Source organism: Taeniopygia guttata, chromosome 4, assembly GCF_048771995.1.
Source record: "Taeniopygia guttata chromosome 4, bTaeGut7.mat, whole genome shotgun sequence".
NCBI classification, from domain to species: Eukaryota; Metazoa; Chordata; class Aves; order Passeriformes; family Estrildidae; genus Taeniopygia; species Taeniopygia guttata.
In genome coordinates, this window is record NC_133028.1 from 57,336,188 (window position 1) to 57,363,740 (window position 27,553).

General features: G+C 42.8%; 1 protein-coding gene across 2 annotated transcripts in view; it reads left to right on the forward strand.

Moving 5' to 3' along the window:
• Positions 1-27,553, forward strand: part of AFF1 (ALF transcription elongation factor 1) — a 66,943-nt gene that overhangs the window by 1,599 nt on the left and 37,791 nt on the right. For both annotated transcript variants that reach the window (XM_012573316.5, XM_072928680.1), the window contains exons 2-3: positions 21,486-21,606; positions 22,123-23,121. In XM_012573316.5, the coding sequence (XP_012428770.4) occupies positions 21,486-21,606; positions 22,123-23,121 (1,120 nt within the window). The remainder of the gene's footprint in view (positions 1-21,485; positions 21,607-22,122; positions 23,122-27,553) is intronic.

Sequence of the window (27,553 nt, forward strand, 5' to 3'; positions counted from 1 at the left end):
GCTCAGACTGAAGGGAGGAAAATGGTCCAAGGGCTGGGGCCATGGGGCTGAATTCTGCAGGGCAGGTGGAAGGACCATAACCCACACCTGCCATTTGACGCAGGCATGGGGACAAGACATGCACCTGCCGTTCTGTACCCTGCTTCCGTCTCCATCTTGTGTGTTGGCTTTTGCTATTGGATGCTTTTTGCTTCAGATGCTGTGAGGTGGTCAAGCTGTAAAACTGTGTGTCAGAGCATTTCAGCACAGCGAGTACAGAGGTTACTCTGTATGCCTGAAGATCAGTGTTAAGATCTCTGATTATTGCTTATTTTAAGACATTTAAAGAGAGTAGGAGTGCATATGAGCAGCAGAAATGAATCTGTAGGAGAGAAGTTGCATTTGCCAGAAAGCCTGTGATGTTTCTGTTTCAGTGGCATAGATCTGCAGGGGTATTCATCCCATTTTCAAAAAAAATTTGCTTTGTGGATGTGTAGAAACTTTTATTCAATAGTAAAGGATGAATTAATATTCATAATAAATAATTAGAACTCTACTGCATGGGGCTGAGAAGCCACATGTCTCCAGAATTCGTTTTGCCAAAACATGTCAGAGGGTTTACTCTGCAAAGTAGATAACAAAAGAAATGGGTGAGCTTTCTGTGTTTATTTGTGCTTCACAAAAAATACAGGCAATTTTTGCAAGCTCAGTAAATTACTGATGAGGTGGTGTGATACCAAGCTCAGTAGTGGTTTGTGTATCACTCTGTACAAGGCCTTCAGGCACTCCTCCATCTGCTCATGTTTTCTATTTCTCACATGCCGTTTGCTTTAGCTAGTGAAAATGATGTGACATAGGGGAGGATGCTTGTTTGGAAACAAGAAAATCCAGCATCCTTTCTTCATCTTCAGTACTGTGGTCCTCAGGAGCTCACCTGGCATTTGGGCTTCACAGTTTTGAAGGGTGGAAGGGTAGGGAAAACAAGATGATCAAACCTACCTGTTGCTGCTCCTTAGCATTTTAAAAACTGTAGTGGTGATAACTGAGGAACTGATGTGCCAGAGCATTCTTTAAAATCGTGATCTTAAGAAATGCTTGCAAGGGTGAGTTGGGCATGGTTTGGTTTCAGCTGTTTGAGAATGATCAATTTCTCTCATTAGCTGCTGCAAGTAGCTTACATCTGGAGCTATTAGGTGGAGAAGCCATCCTCCAGTTAGTGTTTCTTTGTGTATAATGTGGGGTTGTGGGGGTTTTTGAAGTTGCTCGCTGAGCCGTAGGTTTGCAGCTGTAGCTTTCTTCTGCTTGCTTCTGGAGTGCACAGATGATCTGATGCCTGTGGTGTCCCCAGGCAACAGGGCTTGTGTCAGGTTTTTATGGTATATTCAGGAACTTGTGAGCAGAAGCAGAACTGATCTGAATAAGGACAAATTTAGTTTCTTGTCTACTGTGGTGTGATGTTCATCATGTGCCATTCAGCTGCTCTGGGAATACGGCAGGACCTTTGGGAGGAGTGTGGAACAGACTGACAGAGCACATCTCATTTCTGCTTCTTTCTTCATTATCTACTCTGCTGCAGCAGTTGCAAGCTGAGGATCTTTAGATGAATATCTGCCTTTTTTTTTTTTAAGATGTAGGCTGCTTTTCTCAGGCTGCTTGAGGTCATTTTAAATTGTCTGTAGATGCTGTCAGTTACACTTATTTACAGTAGGAGGATAAACAAAATACTTTGTTGTTTTGGATGCTAAGAATTTTGGGTTGTCTTATATATAATTTGCTTTTCAGTGTGGTCATGGTTAACATCATTTCTGGTGTGCAGAACGAATGCGTTTTCCAAATCTTTATACACAGGTGAATACAGTACATAGAGCAACATGAAACCTGAGTGTTGCACTATTATCCCTGCTGGGCTCATACTGCTCTTTCTCCTGAGTCAGGCCTGCAGGGAAGGGTAATGATGGACAGCAGCCTGGGAAACCCTCTTTTTCCACCCCCTAAAGCCAAGTTGTACCAGCTAAACCCAGAAGAGTCTTGAGAGGAGACTGTACTGCTCGTTCTGGTAGAAAAAAAAGGTGATGCTTTGCAGAAATAAAATGTAGCTTTATCTATATTTAAAACGCAGTAAATTCTGAAGGGAATATGCTGAGGCTTTTCCCTGAGGAGAAGCTACATTGAATGATGCAGTTTTAGTTCATTCTGTGTCATTTCACATCTTTCCAGGCCAGGTGTAAAGACACTTTTCATAACTTGTTTGTTTCATGGGTCCCGTTGATACAGGCAAATGCCTGGTGATGCTGGGTTCCAGTCAGCTGATGGAGGTCAAGAAGGGCTGAAACAATATCTTGTTGGAGTTTACTTGTCTATTAAAAGCTAAAACATCCATGAAGCCCTGTTGGTTTTGCTTGCTACCAGCACTGCCTAGAAATACACCTGTTTTCTCCAGAACCAGCTGTGTGGATGATCTAGGGCATGTTTTGTGGGCTGCTGGGGATTTTCAGTTTGCAGTTTCTTATTGCCTGTATTTTCTGAGCATGGAGTTGCTCTGAGGCAGACCTGCAGCTGAAATGCTTGCACACAGAACAGAGATGCTCACAGTGAAGTGGATTTTTCAGGTTGGTTTGTTGTTTTTTTTTCAGCAGTGGGTATTCCAATTTGCAATAGGTCATTGAAAACTTAGAAGTACATTTGTCATGGCATACTTGAGCTGGTATACAAGGGAATGTTTCCTTAGGTCATATAATTTTCCTGTGTCTGAATCTGTGTTACAAAGAGAGGCCTCTTCTCACAGCTTTTTATGAGAAAATCATTTGCTAGTAGAACTGCAAGATGCAGCATGAAGAGCAGGAAACAAGATTTTAATGAGGTGCATAAATTCTCCTCAGCACTTTTCTTAAGAGGAGCCATAATGAACATTGCATGAAGCTTTCAAATGCCTTTAAAATATAATAGAAAAGGTGTCTCCTTAAAGTTATGTGGGAATGCTACAATGACATTATTTTCCATGAGGTGGAGGGCAGTGAAGTGAGGAAGAGTTCTCCACAGAGTGCAGGGTGTCATCCTAGGGCCTGGGTTTGGTGCTGGGTAGTTGGGAGTACAGAGGCTGGTTTGCTTACCTGACATGACAAGAGTTACTGTAGAGATGCGTGAGCCTCAAAAAAAGTGTACTTTTTCTGTTCAGTCTTGAACACAGCCTGGAGAATTTTTTTCTCTGTGGTATGTTATAGTGGCAAATGTAATGGCTATTTTATGTTTTGCAACTTTGGCTGCTGCAGTTCATCTGTGTCCATGATAAAAAAGAGTGTGGGACTGGCTGGGGCAATTATCAGTCCCAAATGAGGTGTTACCATAGTAGACTGAGATAGAGCTGCCTCTCCAGTAGAATGCTTTTGTGGGGAACAGACAAGAGCCTGCTGCATGTGCTAGGAGAAGATTTTCCTCAGCTGCCTATTCATAGGCATTTCAGGAAAGAGAAGTTGAATTCTAGATCAGTACAGAATCAAGCAGCTGTGGAAAGTGGTGGGAAGTAGAATTCTTGTAGCCCATCTTTCCTCTCAGCTGTGGTGGCTGCTGTGTGCAGAGCCAGCCCCCAGCTCAGATCTTTTGCTGCTGAGGTGCAGAAGTTGTTGATCACCTTATTGAACTGCATAGCTTTTTTAAAAGTGCATTTCTTTTGCTGCCCTATTCTTTTATAGGAAAGGGGAGGTGGCAAATGGGGAGAAAGAGCAGGTGTGTGGGCACAAAACTGCATTTTAGAAGTTGCTCTGTTCCTGTTAATGCTTCAGAATTGTCAAGCTGAGGTATCTAGGCACACTTGATTAGGCAACCTTCGTCACAAATGTTTCAGGGAGATGTTGGTCTTCTGGATTAGTTTAGGCTTAGGTATTGTTTGTAGAATTGTCATCTTCAGTTGTTCCGAGTGTTTATTGTACTAACAACCTAAAGTTTTTTTTACTGTTGTTTTTGCAATGTTACCATCAGTTTAAAAGAAAATAATGTCCCTGCTGTAATTTTTAGAGAAAGTTCAACAAGCAAATTGTTAATGGTTAACCTCAGAGACACCAGTAAAACTCATTTTTAGAACTGCAAGAACTGTGAGTTTCATTTTTGTACTTGCAAATAAATAAAAAGGAGCAACTAAAACCAACCACAAAAACTCATCAAAGAATAACAAACAACAAAAACACCTCTATCACCAGTTCAACCAAAACATGAGTAAGAAGTATTTTAAAAAGAAACAAAAGAGGAAACTCTTGAGCTTATGGTAGTATCTTTATTCTATACATCTTTGCTTCTTAGAATGCCATATAGTGTATAAGCTGTAAGCAGCAAGTGATGTATTCAGCGGGGTATGATGAGCTCCTTCATGGCACGGTGTTTAGCAGGTGGTGTGTTCATGTGAGGTGTGTGAGAAGCTCCAGTGCACGTGCCTCCTCCCTGAACTGAGCTGTGCTCACTGCATTTTGAAATACAGGTTTCTGCTTGCATCTGAAATGGAAAGGAATTATTAAAATTTGGAGCAGGAAAGGGATATTTCCATCTCTGGAGAATTGGAGACATGATAAGAAATTGCTTTTGGGTTTTTTTTTTCTTCTGCAGTTTGGAAGGTTTTGCTTAAAAAGATATTACTTGGCATGATTACCTTTTCAAGCACAGCTCAGAAAATCTCCCTCGCAACTGGTATGCAGCTATTTCTCAATACTCCTCTCCCCCCCGCCCCGTAGGCTATTTTGGAAAAATCATCCTAATCTGAAGGCAGGGAATACACTGGTGGTTTAGAAGTGCTTTGGTGACATGCTTCTCTTTTCCCTGTCCCCACAGCCCTCGGCAGAACAAGCTGTTCTAGGAAAAGTTGTTTTCCTGATGTCAGTAAACCTGTGGCTCTGCTGAGAACAGGCTGTCAGTCTAGAGACCTATTTCTTTATAGCTTTACCAAAATAACATGTGCTAACAGAAAGAGAGCGTGGTCTGTCCCTCTGTGCTGCAGAGCAGGGAGCTTTGCTTGGATTTCTTAGAAGACTCCCTTAGAATTGCCACTGCCTGGAAGCTGCCATGTCTGTCTGTCACTGCAGGCCTTTTTTACTGTGAAAAGGGCTGGCACAGCTAAAAGGCAACAAATGCACTGCAGAGGTGAGATAACTGTGTTGGCCCAAGTGTAAGCTCCGTGATACTGGTGAAGAAGGCTACTTTTTCTGGCACATGGCTTCTGGGAGGATGGCTATGGGATGGTGGGTACAAGCTGTGTTGGCCAAAGAGCTCTTTTGGACCGCTGTGTCTCCCTTCTTTCCCTTCCCTGCAGCTCCCTTGCAGCAGAGTGGTCAGCTTTATCCAGCAGTCAACTTTTAATTGGTCTTTGGTTTGATTTTTGGGTTTCTGATTTAACACATGGTATTCTGTAACTTTCATTCTAGAAGCAAGAGGACCAAGTGCCTTAATGTTTAAAGGGAATGTGATCACTTTGCCGAGGTTTTGGAACACTGTAGGTGATCTTTATCTGTTTGCAAACCCCTATCCATTTCACATGGACTAACAGCAAACGAAATAGGCTCTCTTTGCTTAGCTGGGTTTGTGGTCCTCTAGAGGGAATGCCTGGTTCTGTGTAATGCACTATAGGGGTAAAAAAACTATTAGTCCTAGAGCATAAGAAAATTCTCTGTAACTACACATATTGGGGAGAGAGAAAAATAGGTAAAATCATGTGCTGTTCTTTGAGAAGGTCTAGTCTGCTTTTAGAAATCCAGTAATAATGAGATCTGTTATTCAGAGACCTGGGGTACTTCTACCATTGCAGAAGTTGACTTGTACGATGAGGAACTGAGAACACAATAGACCTAAATAACTTCCTAAATTGGCTGGGAAAATTCAATAACTCACTGATTTACATATGAAAAAAGGCTTACTCATTTGGTGAATTAAGTGACACAAAGCCTTGCCTTGCAGCTCTCTATTTATTTGTAATAAAAATAAAGAGTTTAGCCAAGGATAGAAGAAGTAAAAATACTAGCTGCTTTGGTCTAGAATTTCCCTCTGAAGATGCTTTTAACTGTTTGCTCTTGTTCCCTCTTCCTTCCAAACCAGTTCCAAACTCTTAGTGGGCAGGTAGGATGACTTCGGCCTTGGTTTTGGTTCCAAGTGAGTCAGCCCCAAAGTGGAGCTTCTGTACCTACCTGAGCATGTCACTGATGAGTATTGCTGTTGTTTGGTGGCATGGTGCACTGACAGTGCAGCTCTGCACAAGTAGGACTACCATGGAGTAAAACAGATGGATGAAATTGCCAGTCTGCAGAAATTGATAACATTAAAACTTGGCTCCCAAGCTGGTTCTTCCATTACTTAAACATGTGAATCAGTCTGGTTCTTAATGATTTGGAAAGGATGTTTTCTTTCCAAGTCAGTTAAGTAAACTGGATGAGCTGACCAACAGTAAATAGGTTTCTCTCATTGCACATCCCTTTTTCTTGCATCTTTGGAGGAACAGACAGAATTTATGTGCAGGGAACCTATTGCTGTTTCTTCCTCTTGCAGTATAGACAGCTGATATAGTGTTCACAGCTAGAACCTCCTTTCTGTAATTCTTGAATAAATGAAAGCAGCTCGTAATTATTGCACAATCTGGTAATTGCAAACAAAACCTTCTTGGGATCTGGTCTGGCAACTGTATTGGTGTGTGTTGATGTTGTTTTGAATGTGTGTTTGAACCAATTGTGAGAGAATTTATTGTGAAAACTGAGAAACTGTGTATTAAGCAAACACCCCAAATCGAAGAAGACTATAACCGTGCACACACACACACAACCTCCCATCCTGTAGTGCTTATAAATCCAGATGCTGTCTGGGTTAATTTTTAAATCTAATGAACATTTAGTTGACATTCTGTCCTTTAGGCTGAATATTGGCCAAATACAGTGGTTTCAGTTCTTAGCTAGAACTGACTTTGGTGTCTGTGCTGTATTTAGTTATAAAGAGACATGTATGGAGCTCACAGTGTCTCAGCCAAGGATCCTGTGTTCAGTACTGTTTCCTCTCAGCTCCCTTAACAGTGCTTATTCCTGTAACTTTCTGATTTGGCCATAATTTGTGCTAGCCAAAACAGGAGAAAAGGTCCTATTTTCAACCACAGCAGGAGGAAACACCGGAATTGTGTTTGAAAATATTCCCCTGTCCCTATGAAAAAGTCTGATAGAAATGCCATATAAAAGAAGGTATTGTGAAGAAAACTCTTTTCTGTGTCCCAGTCCCATCTTCTGGATAATTTTGTCTTCACTTCCCTGTTCCTTTGTTCATCGATTAAATATCAAGTTAATGGTTTCCTTTTGTAAAAATTGCTTCCTTGAAAATGGGCCATCTCCTCCCTTGCAGCCTAATGACGGAAAAGTACAGATGATATTGATATAAGCTGTGTTTACTTTAATGTAACAGCTTGAAAGGCTGTTTGTGTACAGTAATCTGCCAAGTGAATAATGGTTTGGTTTTACTTGTTCAGTATTTCTTTCTTTCCCCTAGAGAGGGGGAGGTCTGAACAACCAGTAGCAGTTGCTGAGGTTAATAAGATGCATTTAAAAGGCCTTTAATTAAGCCATACAGTTTTCTTAGAAGGCCCTTGAACTATTCTTTCACCCCTTCCTCTTCTGTTTCAGGTGGGTGAGTGCAAATAAGATGGGAGTGCAAGGGAGGTGTAGGCACAGACACTAGATACAGATATGGGATCCTGCTTACACACAGCAAAGTCTCAGTGGAAAATAGGAAACCAGAGGAGGATTGAAGTGGTTTGTGTGAGTTCAGCTGGCCAAGGGTGTGCTGAAAGCTGAGGCACTGGTGAGAATTGACATGCCAGGGCTCAGCAGGGTGAACACATAAGGTGTTGTTACAGCTGCTGCTCCAAATTTTATTGGCTCCTCCGGGTTTTTCTATGCTGTCCTCATTTGGGGCCAAATTGTAGCCTTCAGCTTGTACACCAGGTTCCAGCTGGTCTACCCTTTCCATATCTTTTGAGAAGCTTCAACTGTGTATTATAAGGCAATATTGTACTTTAGTGGAAAGAGGAATTTATGCCAGTATCTAATTTTCTGGCTTCCTTTGGCTTTTAAGTTTGCAAATCCACTTCAAAAGGGTGTTCCTGGTAAAGAGCTCTGCTTGAGCTTGTGCTCAAAAATAATTCTTGACCTGGAGCTTTTATATAGAGAATGGGTTTTGATGTGTATAAGCAAGTGCTCAAAATGTATTCCTGATTCACAGCTTGAAATTGAGGAGTGACAGAAAAAGAGATTTAGAAAACAGAGGGATATTAACCTTACAGTTTCCTGTGTTCTTTCTCCGTTGTATGCATTACTACAAACACCACGTTTCTTAGCAGGGCTGTTAAGTGAAAAAATGGGGAGTTAAGGCACAATTTGCTAGTTGGGAAGGATTCTAAGAGCTGTTCTGAGGATTAATGGAAGTTTCAAGAAGAATAGAAAAATGCATAAATAGTGAGACACTTTCCTTACTCCCTTTTTTCAAGTGGCTTCCAGAAATACTTACGGCAAGTTTTGCTTTGCAGAATTTTACTCTTGTGCAACCTATATTTAGTCACTGTGGTAACCAAGAAATTGAGCAAGATGGAAAAGTTACTGAATGTGTTAAAAAGTATGTTTGGAGAATATTATCCTGTGGTACCAAATTACTATGATCAATTTGCATTTTCTTGAAAATACCTAGCTTTCTACAGATGGCTTGGCTGGATGTTACCTGGGTTATGTGAGGTGTTAGCTGCTGTTGCGGGTGTTATTCATTCTGTTAGTGGATGTTTTATTAATGAATTCTGGGGCCAGTGAGAGAGTGCAGAGAGATGAAGCAATCCTGAGTCAGTGCATACCTGTGATGATGTGGGAAGCTGTCTGCTTGGACACAGGTTGTTCAAGGGGCTTTCTGTGCTTGGCACAGGGTAGCTCTGGGCAGACAGTCGGGGTGAGGAAAAGTCCAGTAGCCTGCATGTGAGAATGTAAAACCTTCTCCAGGAGCTCGGTGCAGTGGTTCCTGTAGGGCATCTGCTCTGTCCCTCGGTGAGCAGAGCATAGACCTCCTGCCTCATCCTGAGGGCAGGGAGGGACTGTTGTTGGGAACATGCGTGGGAGGGCAGGGATGAGGAACCCCGGGGAGAGGCAGTGCTGATTCATTCTCCTTTTAAGTCTGTTGCCACCATGGTGTTGAGTACAGGAACTCATTGGCTGTTGCCATGAAAATACTCGTAAGGGCAGAGGCTTGGAAGGGAGTTATCAGAGGTGATGTATTCCTTGGAAGGTGCCGTGAGTCACCACTGAGCGAATGGACAGAATGCTGGATGTGCCTGGTGAAACTCCTTGCCTGTATTTCTGCGGCACTTTGGTGTGATTTTCCAGCCTTCGTCACAAGGCTGGTGTGAAATCACCACAGTCGTTGCTTGAGCAGATGCGACTTCCTTTGGCTGTCAGGTTTTGCTCCTTGAAGAGGTGGTCAGTTTTTATGGAAGTAGAACTTCCTTGACATTTTTTGCTCTGCTCTTAGAGGCACAAGATGTGAGGCTGTGTTTACAGAGGAATGCACCCATTCACAGGTGTCTGGCCAGGGACTCTTCCCCAGTTCCACCCAATCTCTTGGCAGCAGTCACTCCCCGGCTGCTTATGCCACAGTGGCCCATCTGCAGTTGTGCTGCCTCTCCTGTTCCTGGTTTTGAGATCCTGCCTAAGAGGAGGGTCTCTGTGGACCCATGAGCACCTCCTGCCCATCCTGGGCTGCTTCACCGGGCTCTGCCTGACAGGCATCAGCTCATGAGGCTCCTGCTATTGCACGAAGTTGTTTGCTCAGTTGTTTAACAAAGTGCTTTTAATGGAAACATAAAACCTGATAGAAATACAAAGCCTAATGGAATAATCTCTTAATTGCAGTGCTGTAAATGACTATTCACCACATGATTTCTGTACTTCCGGGGCAAACAGTGAGGAGGAAAGAATATTGAATGAAAGACACTAAACACTTCAGCTGCTAAGAATGATGATTTATTGCCAATCTGAGCATTGGGCTAAGCAAGGCAAATAAACTGACAATAGTAAGTGCTTTTGGAGGTAAAAGTTGCCTCATTCAGGGTATTCACTGTGTGCAACATGTAAATTCTACCAGGATAAAAGCACAAAGAGTGATTAATTAATAGTGATGAGATACTCATGCATGCAGTGTCCTTAGGCAACCCAGAAAAAGTATTAATCAGCACATTGCCCAGTTATTGGCAGATAACTCCTGGTGTGTGGTAGTTTGCTATTTCAGCTAGAAAACACATTGTCCCTCTGCCTCCCTGCAAAAATCATGGGGTTTGCTGTGTTATGTGGTTCACAAAAAATACCTCATGTTTTTAAGCAGCCAAGGAGATGTGCTCAGAGGCACACTGACATCATTTTTTGGGAATTGCTGCAAGCCTTTGAAGATACATCAGTCCTTAGAGAAACTGTGTCCATCCTTCCGTTATCTCACCTAGGTTACGCAGCAGCTGGTGAAACAGCTATTAGCTGGGTATTCAGCTGGCTGTTGATTTGGTGTACAGCTGTGTGCTTTCCAGAACAGGGCATGGTTAGCAGGGAGCAAGTTCTCTAGGAGCACTCAGGTGCTGCTCAGGGAGGCGAGGTAGATGTTTTGGAATTGGCCTTGCTGATTCCCAGCAGCACTCCTCTTTCCCAAGATGTAGTTCTTGGATTCCCGGTGCTTCCTTAGCAAGGATGCCTGACTTCACCTGCTGCAGAAGCCCCTGTGCTGCTCAAGCCTTTCTTGGCACGTCTGGGACGTGCCCAGTGCCTGCTGGGCTCTGCCAGGCACACACAGAGGCAGACCCAGCACCAGGCTTGCAGCAGGCAGTTCCGAGGGTTCCAGTGTTTGCAGTGGCCTCGGCACTGCCAAAGCCGTGCTGCTGTCCCGTGGGAACGGGAGCTGTTGGTTTTGGTGCTAGCCAGAGGGTGATGTTCCCACTGCCTGCACACAAGTGTGCCTAATGACGGTGGAGCTGAGCACTTTCTGGTTCTCAGCCTGCTTCCAGTACCAAGTGAAAATAGATGCTTTTTAAGGAGAGGGGCAGATGATGTGGTGAAAATGTGGCTTGTGCTTGTTTTGGTTTGGGTGGTTTTAAATTGTTGTTGTTTTGTTTTTTTGGGTTTTAATTGGAAAATCAGAAAGATGTTGAATAATTGTGTACAGAATTGAAGGGGGAAAGTATTTGTATCCAGTTTATGATTATTCTTTAAAGGGATAGCTTTTTGTAGTTGCTAAAAGTAACAGTTTAGGTAAACATTCTTGAAAAGCAGGAAAAAGATAAGATACCTCAGAGTGTATTTTGGAGGCGTATATGCTTTGCAGTGTGCATTAGGCATGCATCAGTACCTGCCTAATGCACCCTGTCATGGATTATTGCTCTTGCTTAGATTGAACACTTGCCAAGCTCTTTCAGAATGACGATGAGATGCTTTGTTCAAGCTGATGATTCGATTGCAGTTTGAAACTCCAGCACAGAGAGGTAGTCGGCTACGCAGTGTGTGCACCTCTTAATAAAATGGAAAACCAGATACAAACCATAGGAAAGTTAGCAGGCCCTTCTGTGTGTAGTTGAAAAAAAATAGAAAATACTTCTGGAATAATTAGAATCTGGCAGAGAATGCAGGAAAGGTTTTTAATAGTCTTTTCAGCATATAAACAGATCTTTTCAACAAACATTGCTAATCTCGTTATACTTCTACGTAGTCCTTGCTATGCAGATAAGACTGGTCCAACCTGTTACTTGGTACATGCTGTTATGTAAGTGAAAAACTCAAAAGGATAGGAAACCTTTCTTTTATGCATGATGTGTTTGCTGCTAATTCCTATGGAAGTATGAAAGAATTAATCTCTTTCATATTTTTAAACTTTTTTACTTAATCTCAATTTAGTTACAGTACTATCCTGTTCTTGGCATGTTAGATTTGATTTACTCAGTTGTTTCAGAAGGATTTACAGTAAGAATGTTTCACAAGAAATATTATGAAGTTGCTCTTATGTTTAATAGCTTGCAGGGAATTAAAAGATTCAGGAGGCAGAGTTGCACATATCCATATTTCTGAGACAGTTTCAAATACTTATATTTGCAGGTTTTGCTTTTGATATGCCTCACAGGAAATTAAACCACTGATAGCATTTGATGTGGAGTTAATTCTTTGAACAGCTTCAGGGTTGCAGTCGGGAAAGGAGCAGATTCTCAGGCTGATGTTACATTTTACACGCTGGGCTTTGAGCTGCATTGAGCTGTCAGCTCCAGGAGCCTGTGTTGGCCCTCAGCTGGGATGGTCACAGAGGGAAGAGAGGAGGATCCTTCAGACTGTGCAGGAAATCTGAGGTGAAAAGCTCTTGGGCCCTGCAGAGATCTCACTGCCAGCCCTTTCAAGCTGTCTGACAGCATATACAACAAGCTGGATGAAGTCAGGTCTTTAAGAAATGGGGGTTTGGGCATGGCTGAAGGGAACCAAGCTAAGCTGAGCTCTGTGTGAAGTGAGAATGTGGCAATGCGTGTATGTTGTGGCACCTGTGGACCACATGGTAGAGTGACTGATGGAATAGGAGCTGCTTGTCAGAGCATGGACAAGGTCAGCTGATAGCAGGCTCCTGGGAAAAAATCAGTGACATATTCACTTGGCCAGATGTGCAGGGATGGCGAGGAGAAGTTTTGTATGAGAAGGGATTTAAAATGCACACTCATGAAGCAGCTGCTCACTAAACAATTTGGGTTTTCTTCTACAAACTGTGTATCTTGTTGAAATTCTTTTTTTACTGTGGTGGAGAACAGTAATGTTGGGGTTTTTTTAGTGGCATTTAGGAAGTTCTGTAAAATCAATGAACAAAAGGCATGTCAACTTTAATAATTTTAATGTAGTCCTAAACCAGAAAATTTTTTGCATTTGACTTCCTGCACATGCAGTAAGCATTTCAGTATCCTCTCAAAGAACTAAGGTAGTAATATAGATCGTAAGATTTGAACCTTTGATTTAACTTGCAAAATTATTTCACATGGAAAATTAAACTTTAATTTTCTGAAATTGAACAGCTGATATCACCTGGATTATTATTTTTCCTTTTTAGCATTGCTGTAATTTGCTTTTTATCTTAAGGCTTTTAAACTGAGAGTTCTTTCAAAGGCTTATCAGTTTTATGAAGATGCTGGAGAAACTGTAACTGTAACTGGGTTGGGGGAATGATTGGGCTTTACTTGACTGAGTACTTCCGTGCTACATGAGGAATACTTGGATATCAGGTGGGAAGAAACAGTAGGTCTAAGCAAGCATGGCTTAATTTCCTATAGCCACTAAGGTAGAAATGTGTGTGAACCAAAATGTTGCAATTGTGTGAAAAAATGAATTAAAATAGGTTTGGGAAGTTAATATTAAAGGTAAAAAACTGCTTTTTCTTGATCCCTTAATAATTTGGTTCCTTTTCAAATAGTACTAGTTTACAACAGTCTTTTTATCTAATCTCTCATAGTTCGCCAGTAAAGGACATTGTTTTAGGGCATACTTTCAAGAAATAGAAGCCTGATTTAATTTTTACATTCTGCTTTTTGTGCATTACTACTGCAAACACACAGTTCACTTCCTGCCTCTAAACCTATTGATTTTACTGAACATGAAGAACAGCAAAAAAGGTATTTCAAGGCAAAAGTAAATGAGCAGGTAGGATAGGTTTTATGTAAGGTAGAATGTAGGTTGTACCCTATGCATTTTCCCAGGCAAGCCTACAACCGTTCAGCGCAGGTGCTGGATTTCTGCCATTGAGATGAGGAATTCAGAGGCAGATGGGTACAGTGGGAGATTTCATGCACCACTTCACTGAAGAAAGGTTTCAGACTGCTTGGGCAGCAGCTGATAACCACTGCTGACTATTCAAATATGCCTTGTTGGTGTTAGGGACACCGATATTTTGCTAGTGGTGGGTGAATTAATAAAATATCACCATCCTGCCTCTGTGTTTCCTCTGGGGAACACCTTGTCCCCATGCTGGACAGTTGTGAACATATGTACATGCTCTGAAAGGATTGCTGCTCACCACGTGGTGGTTACCCTGCTCCTGTCCTCATGCAGCTCATTTAAAGAGCCCTGCCAGTAAGATTTGGCTTAGAGAGAACTGCTGAAGCCAGGCACTGGAGTGCAGAGTGCTGGAGGATCTGATCAGGCTTAACAAAACTTAAGAGTTGGCTCTCTTCCACTGATTTTACTCCAGTCACATAATTTTCCAGAGCTGGGGTTTGTAAGTCAATGAGTTAAATTTGTTTACGTGTCTCAGGCTGGCTTAATCAGGAGGAATACATGATGTTTTTTATTGTGAGTGAGATGTAGATAATCAAGAGGAAGAAACACTGTGGGAGGGAGTAATGCTGCAAGGGCAGTCCATTCCCAAGTAGTGAGAGGTGTTCCAGGTGCTGTTAATCCTGGTGGAGAGCAGAATCTGTCGAGCTGAGTCTCTTATGGGTCTACTCACCTTAATGTTTCTTGCTGCCTCCCTACTACCTGAACACTGACTTAATCCAAATTGCTGCTGTGCTGCTGTGACATGGCCGCGTGTGAGCTCAAGTCTACACGATCAGTTCACGGCAGTTGCTGAGTGCATTATCTCCGTTTTCATTAAGGGGAAAAGTCCAGCTCGCAGCAAGCTCCAGGCGCTGCTGAAGGTGCAGAGGCAGGGAAGGTGCCGCTGGAGCTGTTGCTGCAACAGCGGCTGGGGCACAGGGCTGGTGACCCTGTTGTGCCAGCACACGTGTGCTTGCCCTGTGGCAAGTCGGGAATAATGCCAGGTTACGTTTTGTGGGTGACAGACTCCGTGACTGCAGCTGAATTTTAAATCCACAAAAATGGGAAAAGGTCACTTCTGAGAAAATCGTGGGTGAGTCAAAGTCCCCTCTCGGCTGGAGCAGGATCTGCTCAGCAGGGAATGTCGATTCTCCATGGAAGCGGATTCTCAGACAAAGCCAGGATGTAGCACGCTGTCACAGGGATCTGGGTGTACCAGCTGAGCCTGACCAGATTGGCCCTGGGTCTGTGAGCTCTCTGTGCGAGGAGGCACTTGGGGCTGTGTGAAAATGTTTGCTCAGCTGTGCAAGAGTAGTGTAGATGAGTTAGAGGCAGACTGAAGCTTCCCATTTTGATACAGAGAGTGAAGTTTAGAATAACTTATTTTTCACTGTCACCTCTGCAAAATAAACCGATTTGGGCAACTGTCTTATCTGTATCCTGAGAAAGGTAGCGTTTTGATCCTTGCTGATGAAGTGAGAAGAGACATGGATGGGCTCCTCATGCTGCTCACATGGAAGTTCAGTCTTGTCACGGTTGGGTCACCGCAATCGAGGCTTCCTGGTGTGCAGCTATGACAGGGTTCTTAAAATCTGGGAAACTGGTCCTTAACTCGGGTCCCATGCGAGGCTGCACTTCTAGAGCTGCTCCATCAGCTGCAGCCAAGGCTCCAGCAGCTTGGATTCTTTCTTGCATACCCGTCACTGAAATTGCACTTGAGTTGCAGATCTTTAGTCACTACCCACAAAGACATGCATGCCTTCAGGGCTGAATGGCAGTCAGACCACTCACGTGGCTTGAGGAAAGCTTGGGATGTGTGCTTGAGACTGCCGCGTACAGAGGCGAAGTGGTCAGGATTTTTCATTGCACATACCCGGTGATTTAAATTTTTCACATTTCCTGCTTTGCCTGCCACATCCAGAAGAAACAAAGCCTTAAATTCATCAACTCCTTGTCTGCTTTCCTTGTAATTACACTTCACACAATCACACCTTCTTAAAAGCCCTTCTAGTCTATTTGCATTTAAATGGAGAATGGCAGCTTTCGTGTTCCCCCTCTAACGTATAATTAACACCTTTTCTGACTGTTCTATTAACGTCACCTACATGGGGAGAGGCTGAAAGCCTGCGTTACTTTAGAGACTTCATTTCTGCAGCATCACAAGTGCAGATGCTGCCTCTTGGTTTGTTCAGGTCTTCGGCTATGGCACCATAGTTATGTGCTCTATAATTGTCACCTTTTTTTCAGATTTCCTAAGTTACTGATCTATGTGGTATTTTATGACTAAATAATAGATTTTAAACATTTCAGGGTGTGAGGGAAAGTCCAAGTAATAAACTTTTCACTTGTTTGCCTTTCTTGAGTAGGCACAGAAAAGGTTGTTACTGTCAGTTATTTGCATCTTTTGACAAATCAGCTTTTTCCTCTTTTGAGACTTAAGTGGTTTGTGGACCACAGGCTGATACATCTTGGGGTGTGTTTTTAAATGCATAGCCATTTGCACTGGGGTTTAGGCTCATGAAGGATCTGTCATGTTTGAAGAACATCTGAGAGTTCCCAGTTCCTGCAAAAGTCACTGGGCGCTGCAGGGGCCCAGTTCTTAGGAAAAGATCAGGCTTACTCCTGGGAACTGCTTGATGATCAAAGGCCTATTGATGCTGAAAGGAAGCAAAAGCCTTTTAATGGCTGAGTAATGAATATAATTTTAAACTTGGCAGCAGTGGGAGGAAACAAATAAGTAAGAATTTGAACCCAAAGATTACCATAGGAGAGGCTGAGTGAGAAGATGATTAATGTTACAAAAGTAGAACTGTTTTTGGTTTTTGTTTTTTTTTTTTTATTGGCAAAGGCCAACTTAGCTTCTACTTAAACAAAGCGGCAGTTCCCTTCTGCCTGTTACAACATCCCACCCTTCTCTGCTTCAATTTTTTTTGGTGTAACCTAGAGGGTTCTGTGTTTAAAACATAAAAAGAGGTGTATTCAGGATCATTTTTCCATATGCTTTGAAGGAATGGTTGCAGCAGTGCTGCATTTTCTCGGAATGTTTATTTTTTTCCCAAAAGTATTTGACAGGAGGTTTCTTACAGTCATTGTAGATCAACAGGTGGGCTGTGAGGCCTTGATCTCTTGCTCAGTGTGTCTGATGCCCTGTGGCATAGTCAGTAAACAGGGCTGGATAGATGTGATGAGTTGAAGGAGCTAGAGGAAGCTCCTTTCAAAATCTTGAAAAGGTAATTCCAATTCATATCACTTCAGTGTGAAGATATGTATTTTTGGGAAGCATGTACCAAAGCTGATTGATGATGATGATGCAGAAAATTATTGACTAACTGTACCATCTGTTGTACTTCCACCCTATGTTTTTCTCTTACCACTTATGTATGTTCAAACTGCGTATTTTCTGAGAAATAGTGTTTGATATGAAAACAGAACTTAAAAGATTCAGCAAGTCGCAACTTGTTGATGTCTCCATAAAGGAAAGGAAACAAAGGTTGGGACAGGGAGTTTTTGATGCTGTTTTTATTAGCTGTGGTGTTGTCCTTCCATCTGGCTTGTGTTGCAGTCACTGTCAGGCTGTGTAGGTGATACCAGTGTGAGAGCTGAGCACAGCTGTGATGCTCAGGAGCTTTCCATGCCATGCCTTTATCCACTTTTCAAGCTGATGAAAGAAACTGCATGTGATGTGAGCTTGGCTCTATAAATTGTGGCAATTCTTCTGTGGAAATTTTAATAGGAACTGAACCAGGGTTCTGCAGCAAGGCTGCATCCTTGTGATCTCTGTTTAATTGTTTTTGGGAATGATGTGTCTTTACCTTAAGCAAAAATATGTTTCTCAATCATGATCAGCTGTTTCTCACATTGAAAAAAGAATCAATTTCAATGGCAAAACAGCTTCAATAAATTTGTGTTTTCCTGCAGTTGTACTAAAATGAAATGTTGTGTCTCAGTGTTTCAGAGGAAGAGGTTCTGCATGTTAAGAGGGAAGTGAATGTTTTCTGAGTGTTTGCTTTTTAGCCTTTTTCTGCCTCCCTTCCTTGCTTCTGGATAATTCCTTCTGGCAGCCAGCACTAGATCTTATAACAATTAAAGCAGATTTGAATTTCATTTTCACTTGGAGAACACATGGGACAGAAGAGGCAGAATTTCTTCTTGCACCAGTCTATTTTTTGAAAATGTTGTCATGGTCTGGATTGTCACATATCAGCATTTGAACCTATGTAGTAAGGGTTGGCATGTCACTGAGAGCAGCTTCAGAGCACGTTGGTATTTTACGGCTTCTGTTACAGACCCAAGTCTGGATGATGCTGTGGGTCAGGGTGTGTGCTTTGCTGAACTTCCTGAACTAAATCCCTTATTATGGGAGCCAGTGCAGTGCCTTCACCTTGGGCTGCTTTGAGCTTAGCAGAATTCTACTGTTTCAGTCTGTATCAAAGCACTATTTGAGTTTTTTTGTGGGGTGAGGGTGATTTGTGCATGTATCCCTCAACTCGCAGGCTCCCATTTGCTTGGTGTGCTGGTGCCAAGCTTCAAGGTCCAATTTCCCAAAGCAATTCTGCAAACCAATAAGGAAGAGCTTGGGGGTTGTTTTGAGGTTTTTCTAGGAAAATCTGAGTATCAAAGCTGTGAGTCTGAAGAGGTTCCTGGAGAGCAGAGTCACCGTTGAGGCAGGATGGGAACAAAGAGACTCCAATTCAGAAGACAAGAAGCAAGTTGATTTATTTCAAGTGCACCACTCTTTTATAGGGAACATCATGCAGACCAATTTCACTGGCCTTAAAGTAAAAACATCTCACACCATTGGTGCACTCTGAATGATGCACAGTGGCAGAACCTGCCTATAAACAATGTGAACAACAAGAGAGATAGAGAATTATTTACATTCCTTTCCAGCTCTTTCCCAGGCCCAGCCTGGTTAGAAAACCTCTCTTTTCCTCTCTGACTGAACTGAGAATATCCATAGCAGGAGCTGGGGCTCTCCCTGCAGGTGTGGCAGTAGTGGGTTGGAGCTGCGTGTGCGCAAGGGACATCTTGCTGGAGCCTGGCAGACGGCGTCTCCGCGTGGGTTTCCTTGCTGGCGCCTGGCAGGACATGGAGACCTCCTCTCGGCGTGGGGCCATGCAGGGCCTGAGCTGACCGTGGTTCTCAGAGGCTTTCTGCCTGGTTTCCTGACACTTGACCTTAGGGAGCTGCTTCCAGAGTTACAGCATAGCCCAGGTTTTCAAAAGGTTTTCATGACACCTCTATGATAAAATAGAATTTGAAGGGGTTTTAGCTCTTGTCTTCAGGCAGTTTAAGGTCTTCTCTGCAGCTTAGAAAAGGGAAGGTTGCTGCTCTCAACTGCATTATTAAACAAGTAGCTACTTAGTGTTTTTTCGCCTTATCCTTCTGCTTTTGAAACTCTAGATCCTTCTGTTCAATGAAGTTGCAGGAAAACTCAGAATGAAAATTACATTGACCCCCTTCAGACAGGGTGAATGGTGATCCTGAGCAGCAAAGGGGAGGGGCATGACCCCTGGCCTGGCTGCAGGGCCAGTGGCTGTGTATGGCCAGCAGCCCAGGACACTGCACCCCGTGAGGGTATTGAAGATTGAGCAGTGCTCAGTACTTCTGTACATGTGTGAGCACCCGCATCCGCTGGGAGATTCCTGAGCAGGCACCTTTGTCTCCTCTTAAACCTTCAGGAATTGGCACTATGGCCAATAGGCAGTGTCCCTGACCTTCCCCTCTGCCCCCCCTCCACACTCTTTAGAAAATTTATTGCTGGGAAGAGAGCTTGGGGTCAAGGAAGGTTCAGGGAAAGAAAAGGCCTTTAGAGGTATTGCAGCTGCTGCCTTTGCAGCAAGCAGCACGTTAAGTTATTTTACATTTGGTGTCAGGGTACATATATGAAACATAGCTGCTTCTCATCATAAATATTATTGTTGTGAGAGACTCAAGTGGTTTAGGGTTTTCCTTTTGTTTGAATGTGTTCAGAACCTCTGAGCAAAACAAGTTGATTACTCTGAGTTTGGGTGTTTGCCAGCCTAGAAATAGAAGGACATCTGTAATCCACATGGATGTAAGAACAGTGTTTTAGTAAAAAGCAATTTTCAGAGTTATAATATGTGGCCTGCCTTTTTGTGAAACACATTCACTTAAAAAAAATCATTTGCAAGCCTACAATTTTAAATAGTAGATCTAGCCAATATTGCTTCTAGTTTTCCTTATCATTTTTCCTAAGTTTTTATGTTTTTCAATTGATGTTCCCCACACCTGACTGCACAAAGGTTTTCTGGCTTACATGGTGCAACTGCCCAACTAACTGCTTATAGACAGAAAATTGCTGACGTGCAAAATTACATCAGATGCACAGTGGAAATGGTTCTATTATACATTTTATTATAGAAGGATTGTATGTATTTACTGAAGCAGTGCTCTGTGATTCCCGCTTTCTTTTATGAATGTTTAAAATTGTTTGGACACTTCTGTTTTGCTATATTTGGAAACAGTTTGGCAGTAGCAAAGTTGGAAACTATGCTAAACGTGCACAGTCTAACCCCTGGATATGTTTTTCTGCCTTAGTGGTACAAGTACATCCTTACTGCAGTTCCATATATAGAAATTTTCCATCTGTCAGCATCATTTTCCAGAGCTCCCATTGAGTCAGGAAACCCCCTCTGCAGCAGTCAGACCTCTTGGTTAACTGCTACAGCAAAGCCAGTCCTCTGCCTCTCCTCTAGGGATGATTAAATTTTCAGTAGGTGGCTGTTGGTATAGCATTTGGGAAGATGTCACTGGTGGGGAGGACAAGGTTCTTCCCTTGCAAAGTAGACGCTTGAGAATTTGCGAGTATGGAGAGGCATATAGGAATTGTATGTATACAGTAGACTGTGCAGTAGAGTAGAAATAGGACAGGAGAGAGATGCCTGCATGCTTTTTCTTCCCCAGTTTCTATAAAGATTAGAGCTAGAGATTCCCTTGTTTTACAGTAGAATTTCACAGGCAAGGTGTAGTTTAAAGGATCTGGCTTTCTGTGAAGTATTTCTGCAGTGCACAGGTTTATTGGTGCTTTGGTGTGGGGATGGTGGAGTTGAGTGCATGTAGATGTGGTTGAGGAGGAACAGGGGGATTTGACCTGGTGTTTTCTGAGACCTTTCTAAATTTGTTTGTGTGATTGTTTTAAATGCAGCTACATGGGTTTCCTGGTGAGCAGCTTTCAAGCCAAGTAGCATTGCCTTGTTTTTTGCAAAGTAGGCAAAGTTCATTCTTTGAAAGAGGCAACACGTTCAAAATAATGGATTCTCTTTTACTCCTGGGTGAAGAATTGGGGTGGAAGTCTGAAGAACAAGAATGTTAGTTTTTCACAGATATTGTTGCAAATGGATTTGCCAGCTGGTGTGCTTGTCACTCCCACTGACTGCTCCTCAATTTGTTTCACGATGAAATGGATGGATACCTTTTTCCTTCCTACTGTTCTTGAAGGATGGTATCAGGAGTAGAAATCATTGAGAAGGATGCATATACCTTGTGTGCCACAATACTGTGTTGTGCAGCAAATTCTCGATGTAACTGATTTGTCAGTTTTAACCATCCATGGAATTCAAAGTTACTTTCATTCTGGATGCTGTTATGCAATTGTCTGGAACCCGGGTTTCTGTACAAAGTAGATACTTATCGATAACACTAGTGTACCGTGTTAATCATCCTTCTTTTCTCTCCTTCCTAAAGCTTGTGCAATGAGGACAGAAACTTGCTGCGGATTCGAGAGAAAGAGAGAAGGAGTCAGGAGGTTCTGGAAGACAAGAAACAGTTCTTTGAGAAAACTCCCCTCTTTGCAGAACCCTACAAGGTAATGGTACAGGGGGGGAGTGGTAGGGAAAGAGAGAGGAAAGAGGATGGGGGTGGAAGAGATGTGGCTTTGCATAGGGTGTAGCAGACTTAAGCATGATAAATACAAACACAGCATCTTCCCATCTGTTTTAATTTCAGTTCCTCAGAGTATGTGGTTGAATCTCTGGTGGTTGTGCAAGAGCAGTATGGTCTTCAGGCCAGCCTCCTGTAGTTTGAGCGATAGTGCTCAGGAATAGCTTGCAGCTGTCTGCCTGCAGCTGTGGGTATAACAAATGAATCTGATGTTAGCACTCCTGGAGGCTGCAGGTGCACCAAGCTTGGCTTGGAATAGCTGATTGTGGCTCAAGCAGTCCCATCTGCTTTGGAGAAATTTGCAGAATCAAGATGACCTTGCCTAATTTCACTCATGGTGATATGTGGTGATTAAGTTAAGATCCTGAAGAATGTCTCTTCCCGAGCTGGATCTCTTGGGGGGGGGGTTTGAAATGTCCACCTCTTTGTTCTTCTGTTGCAGACTAGTAAAGGAGATGAGTTGTCAAGCCGAATTCAGAACATGCTGGGCAATTATGAAGAGGTCAAGGAGTTCATGAGCAACAAATCTTGTCAAAACCTTATAGGGATTCCAAAGAGCGTTGCCCCTCAGTTTCCCCCTGGACAGCCTGATCACCCGTACTTCCCTGAGAAGGCCATCCATACATTGCCATCTTCATTCCAGCACCTGACCCGCCGTCCACCCGTGGGACCCATGGTTGTACCCCCTCGTCCTCCAAGCCACTCCAGTCACTACCAAAAGGCACAGTCAGGAACAGAACCAGCCTCAGGTTTGCACAGCAAGGGCCGCAGCTTGCCCAGCACTCGGAGCCATGGTCAGGAACACGGCCGGGGTGGCTGGGACACTCAGGCAGGTTTTCCCCCCAGCCACAATGGCAAGCCTGGGAGTGGGGAAGGTCGTGCTCGTGGCCTGCAGGCCTCCCCTCTGGTGCTTTCCCCGTTCCTGCCATGTTTGTTGTCTTCTCCCGTGGCACCCCTGTCACCTCTACATTCCAGCCAGCATATCAATTCCAGGTCACAGAACAGCAGCAAAAGTCATGGGTCAACTTACAGTCAAACCAAATCATTACAGGACTTAGTGACAGGATCTCAGGAGAAGGAAAGTTGGGACAGCCTAGCTATTACCTTGACCAGCACTACTCAGCCTTCCTCTCAGACTTTTCCCCCTTCTCTGACATCAAAAGCCAGTGCAATGCAGCAAAAACCAACTGCCTACGTCAGACCCATGGATGGCCAAGATCAGGCATCATTTGAATCCCTGGAGCTTAAACCTCTCCTGGAGGAGTACCATGAAGGACCCAATGAAGATGTCTCAGATTTAAAGGCAAAAGTTAAAGCTGAACTATCCAAGTTGGAAACCCCTTTTGAGCCCAAGAAAGAGACTGATGAAGATCTCTCAGATTTGAAGGCGAAAGCCAAAGCAGAACTATCCAAATTTGAAATCTCTTCTGAGCCCATAGAGGTGAGTGCAATTTTTGGGAATATCTCTTGGAGCAGGGTAAGTTTGGCTATGGGAGAACAGGTCATCAAACAGTAGTGACTGCCAGAAGCAGTGATGACTGTGTGTTTGTTACCCTGTTTGGAAGGTGCATTTTGAGGTTGACCTGGGTGTGAGATACATGTTTGAATGGTGAAAATGTGACACTTCCTGTGATTTTTCTGTTGTTTTCTCAGTGATGCTGCAGCAGTTTTATGGTTCAAACCTGCCTCTGTGCCCATAGTTTTTATTTTCCTCTAAGGCTTGTTGAAAAGAAGGGGGGAAATGATATGATGAGAAGATCGAGTTTTGATGCAGTGTCAGGACTCTGAGTGGTGGTGGGTGGAGGCCTCAAATCCTCACTGAATACTGGGACAGCCAGCAGTGCAGTGGATTCTGTTATCACCTGGGCTTTTTGACTGTGAATACCACAGGATTCTCTTCTGTAAATTTGTAAAATCTTGCTGTAGACCCACAGGAAAATATGACTTGATATTGCAAGTTTCCTTGTTGTACTCCATCTGTTTTTGCTGACCCAAGGCCACCTCTCTGATTTACAATGTGGGATGGAGGCAGAAAGCAGGTAAAGCAGTGGGAGAAGAGGAACAGAAGTGTACATGTGTTGTTCAATAAATGCAGCTCCTTTTCCTCTGCCCTTTGAAGCCCAGTTTCAGCTGTGCCAAGAGACCAGCACTCTGACTCTCCTGCCTCATGTCTTGGCCTTCTGTGAGCTCAAAGGCACTTGGTCCCCTGGTACATTTTGCAGATTTACTGTGCTCATCCTTCAGCCCTGATTTTATTGCTATGCCCTGTGGGATGTAGGATCCTGTGGTCTTAAGGCAGCTGGGCAAAGAGAGCTATGGAGATTGTTTCAAATTTTATTTTGGTGTTTCTGTAATGAGGAGTATGGATGCAGTCTGTTTTTCATGGAAAAGCGTGTGGATCAGCTGCAAATGACTGTAGGCAGTATCTTGTGGGAAATGAAAGGAAACTGTCAAAATGACATTGCTGAGAAGTTGTGAAAAATACTTTTATGTTCAGAGACTTTATTTGCTACCACGTAGGTTTGGCATTGCACATCTCACCTCAAAACAGGAAGTTCACTGAGGTCCACATTACCTTATTTGCTTAACCAGATTTTCCTCCTGGGAGAGAAAGAAAGCAGTGCAGGGCATCACCTTCTACATTATCTTATTGTCTCATCTGCATTATTGTCTTATCTCTTTTCCCATCCCCATGCTTCTTTTGTCATCTCATGTAACTCTGGTTTAATATGAATTTTGATAGGGAAGCATTAGCTATGATGCTGTGTGCTGAATGAGGCCTTTTCCTCACTTTCTGTTGAGCACGTAAGTCTGAGTCCAAATGCCAATGAAAATCCTACAGTTGCCAATATCATTGCAGGAGTACCATTGCTCATGCTCCTTCTGTTTCATCTGTGGCAAAGTAAGGATACAGTAAGAAGGGAATTGAAGCTAATTAAAAAAAAAAGTTGATAACAAAAATAATCGAACAATAAAAACAATTTATTTAAAAAATTGAAGATAATAAAAAATCCTGGCACAAGCCAGGATCCTGGTTTTAATTATATGCTTAGTCTATTTTGAAGCTGATAAAGGAACCATTTCTTGAATATGCTGAACAATCCTGCTTTGCAGTAGGGATCTTTAGGCTGTGGCCCTGATTGTTTTCTGTGTGTAGGCAGGGAGGAATACTGGCATTTTGGATAATGGCTCTGTAAGCTCTAGTGAAAAATACGTTACTTTGATTTCTGCTGTTTTCAGTCTTGTCATTGTCACGTTTGCTTACTTCTGTTTGGTCTCAGTGATGAACATCTATTTGATGATAGAGCCCTCCAGGGCTGAAGCCTGGAGGGAGAAGAGGAAGAAACAGTGGGGTGGCATCCCTGGATATATGGCCCATGGATGTCCTGTACAAGAGAGGCTGCTTGGGGGTCCATTGGCTGGAAGGTCATCCCCCTCTTTAGTTTTTGGTGAAACAGGAGCTGTGGAAAGGATCCTGCCCTGCAGTGACCCTGACAGTGAATAGGTCTAGACTAGCAGAAACTCTGCTGTTCTTCCCTGAACTGTTTGGCCCCAGTTTACTGAACAGCCACATGCCAAATACAGTTTTTCCTGTGCTCTCCCTTGATATGACTTAGAAAAGCCATTTCCTCAACATGTGTTCTGGTTAATTGAATTTCTAAGGTGGGTTTCACCTGCAGCTGTGAATTCATTATTGACAGCTTCTGCTCTTGGGAACACTGAAAAGTTCAGCCTTCCAGGCCAAATAGACAACACAGTTTCACTGCAGAGTGAATGAATCCACAGTGGATAACAGTGCAGTGACTCACTTTGCATTCACAGAGACACTGAACAACTCTTTCCCCTCTTTCCCAAATCAAAGCCTTCACTTTCAAATGTCATCACTGTCCCTTTAAGGCATCTTTCCAAATTTGTTGTGAGAAGGCTTAAAAATATAGGACACATGAAGAAGCTTGGATGTATCCCTTCTCTTCATGTGCGGGTTTTTCCTCTTCTCCAGCACCTAAACAAAGATGCTTTTAAAGCCATTCTTTCTCTCCATGTCTCTAGGAGAGCTGCAGCACCAACAAAGACCCTTGTATTGCCTCCATTGACACAGACTGTGATGTGTGAAAGGGAATCAATTTGACAGCAGGGGAAGAAGCAGTCAGACTGTTTTGAGGGAGAATGTTTATAAATCCTCAAGCATTATTAAGGGCACAGTGTATGGAGAAATGTTCGGCCTTTGATGCTCATTGAAGATTTGGCTTTATTTTCCCAAAAATTTTGGAGGTGTTAGGGCATAGCTCCTTCTACCTCGTGTAATGAGGCCTCATCAGATTCTCCTGCCTGTGAACTGGGAAGCAAATATGGAAGCAGCCAATTTAGAACTCCTAAGCAGCAATGAAGCAGCCCAGATGTCTTAAGTATTTCTGGTAACACTGTATTATCCTTGTGTTCAAATTGCTGTAATTGAGCTGTGTTTTCCTCAGTAAAAATTTATCAATGTTCACCAAGTAAATGTGGTTATTAAATAGTAATTACTAAATACCTATGAAGATGTTTGGATGGCAAATACAAAAAGCCTGTTCTAGGTAGATAATTTTTCACTGGACTTCTCTTCATGGCACCTGAGTTTTTCTACTGGCAGAAGCTGTCAGACAGGTGAACCCTGTGAAGTAGAAATAAATACATTGTTTTAATTCTGCATCATTTCAAAATGAAAATCTTTAAAAACAAATGTAGCACTGTTGGCCTTATGTAATGAATGCACAGTAGTCAGCATTAAGCTGCTGTCATCTTTCTACCAATCTTTTATGTATTTCTCATTTACTGAATAGAAGGGAGATTGTTTTGTTTAGGTTTTTTTTTTCCTTACCTCTTGTATTTCTTTTTTAACTATTTTTTTTTTCTTGCTTTGCACTAAAAGAGGTAACAAGGTGTTACTTCTGCATCTCCTCTGCTGCCCTTTTTATAATCAGAAGTGCCTTAGGTGATTGGAGAAGGGCTTCCATGTGTCCCCACAGGCATTGTGTCGATTTATCTTGTTGCTGGTGTGTGACTGCTAAAGAAGCAGATCAAACATGAGTGAGAATTGTTACTTTTTCTGACTGTTTTGGATAAGAAAAGTTTTAAAAGCAAAAAAACGTAAACCACAGCCTCACCATAAGGGATGAAACTGAGCTATCTCATTTTAGGTAAGCTTCCCTAACAACTTGCATGTAAATATCTGGAGCTATGCTGTCCAAGGCCTTTCTCACAACCCTTGGGCATTGTGGTGTGAGCAGAAACGAATTGCAGCCAGAGGAAGGTTTACTGTGGGATTCGCTGCTGCTCATTGTCATACCAAGTACCCAAAGGCAAATCCTTTCACTTGGGTCTTCTCCATATTCCCTTTTGGCTCTCAGAAGTAAAAGCAGTTGGTACTTTTTGTGCTCTTACATTATTTTAATTTCTTGTTGCAGGTACATCCAGAGGCAATGACCTTAATCACTGCCCCTTGGGATGGTTGCATGGACCACAGTCAGTTTGGGGGTTTGACTAGTGGTTATGAGGTCAGGATTGCACACAGCTTTTGCATTTTAAAATGCATAAACACATTTTGGCTTCTCTTGGTTTTTTCTCACTTGATGAGCATGCAATATCTTAGGAGAAGTCACAGTCAATCCCATTTGACAGGAAAGAATTATATATCAGTGCTGTGCTTTGTTTGGGGTTTTTTTTTTCAGCTAAACCAAGCCAGAGCATGCGTGTGTAGTTATGTAAACAGAAAAAGCTACTTGTATTTGATTTAATAGGTCAGTCCCACCGGATGTGAAAGAGGATTTTCCCTTGTGTGCATCTCCTTTGGAAGAAGCCACATTTTCTATCCAGGCTGGAAATAAACCAGCAAT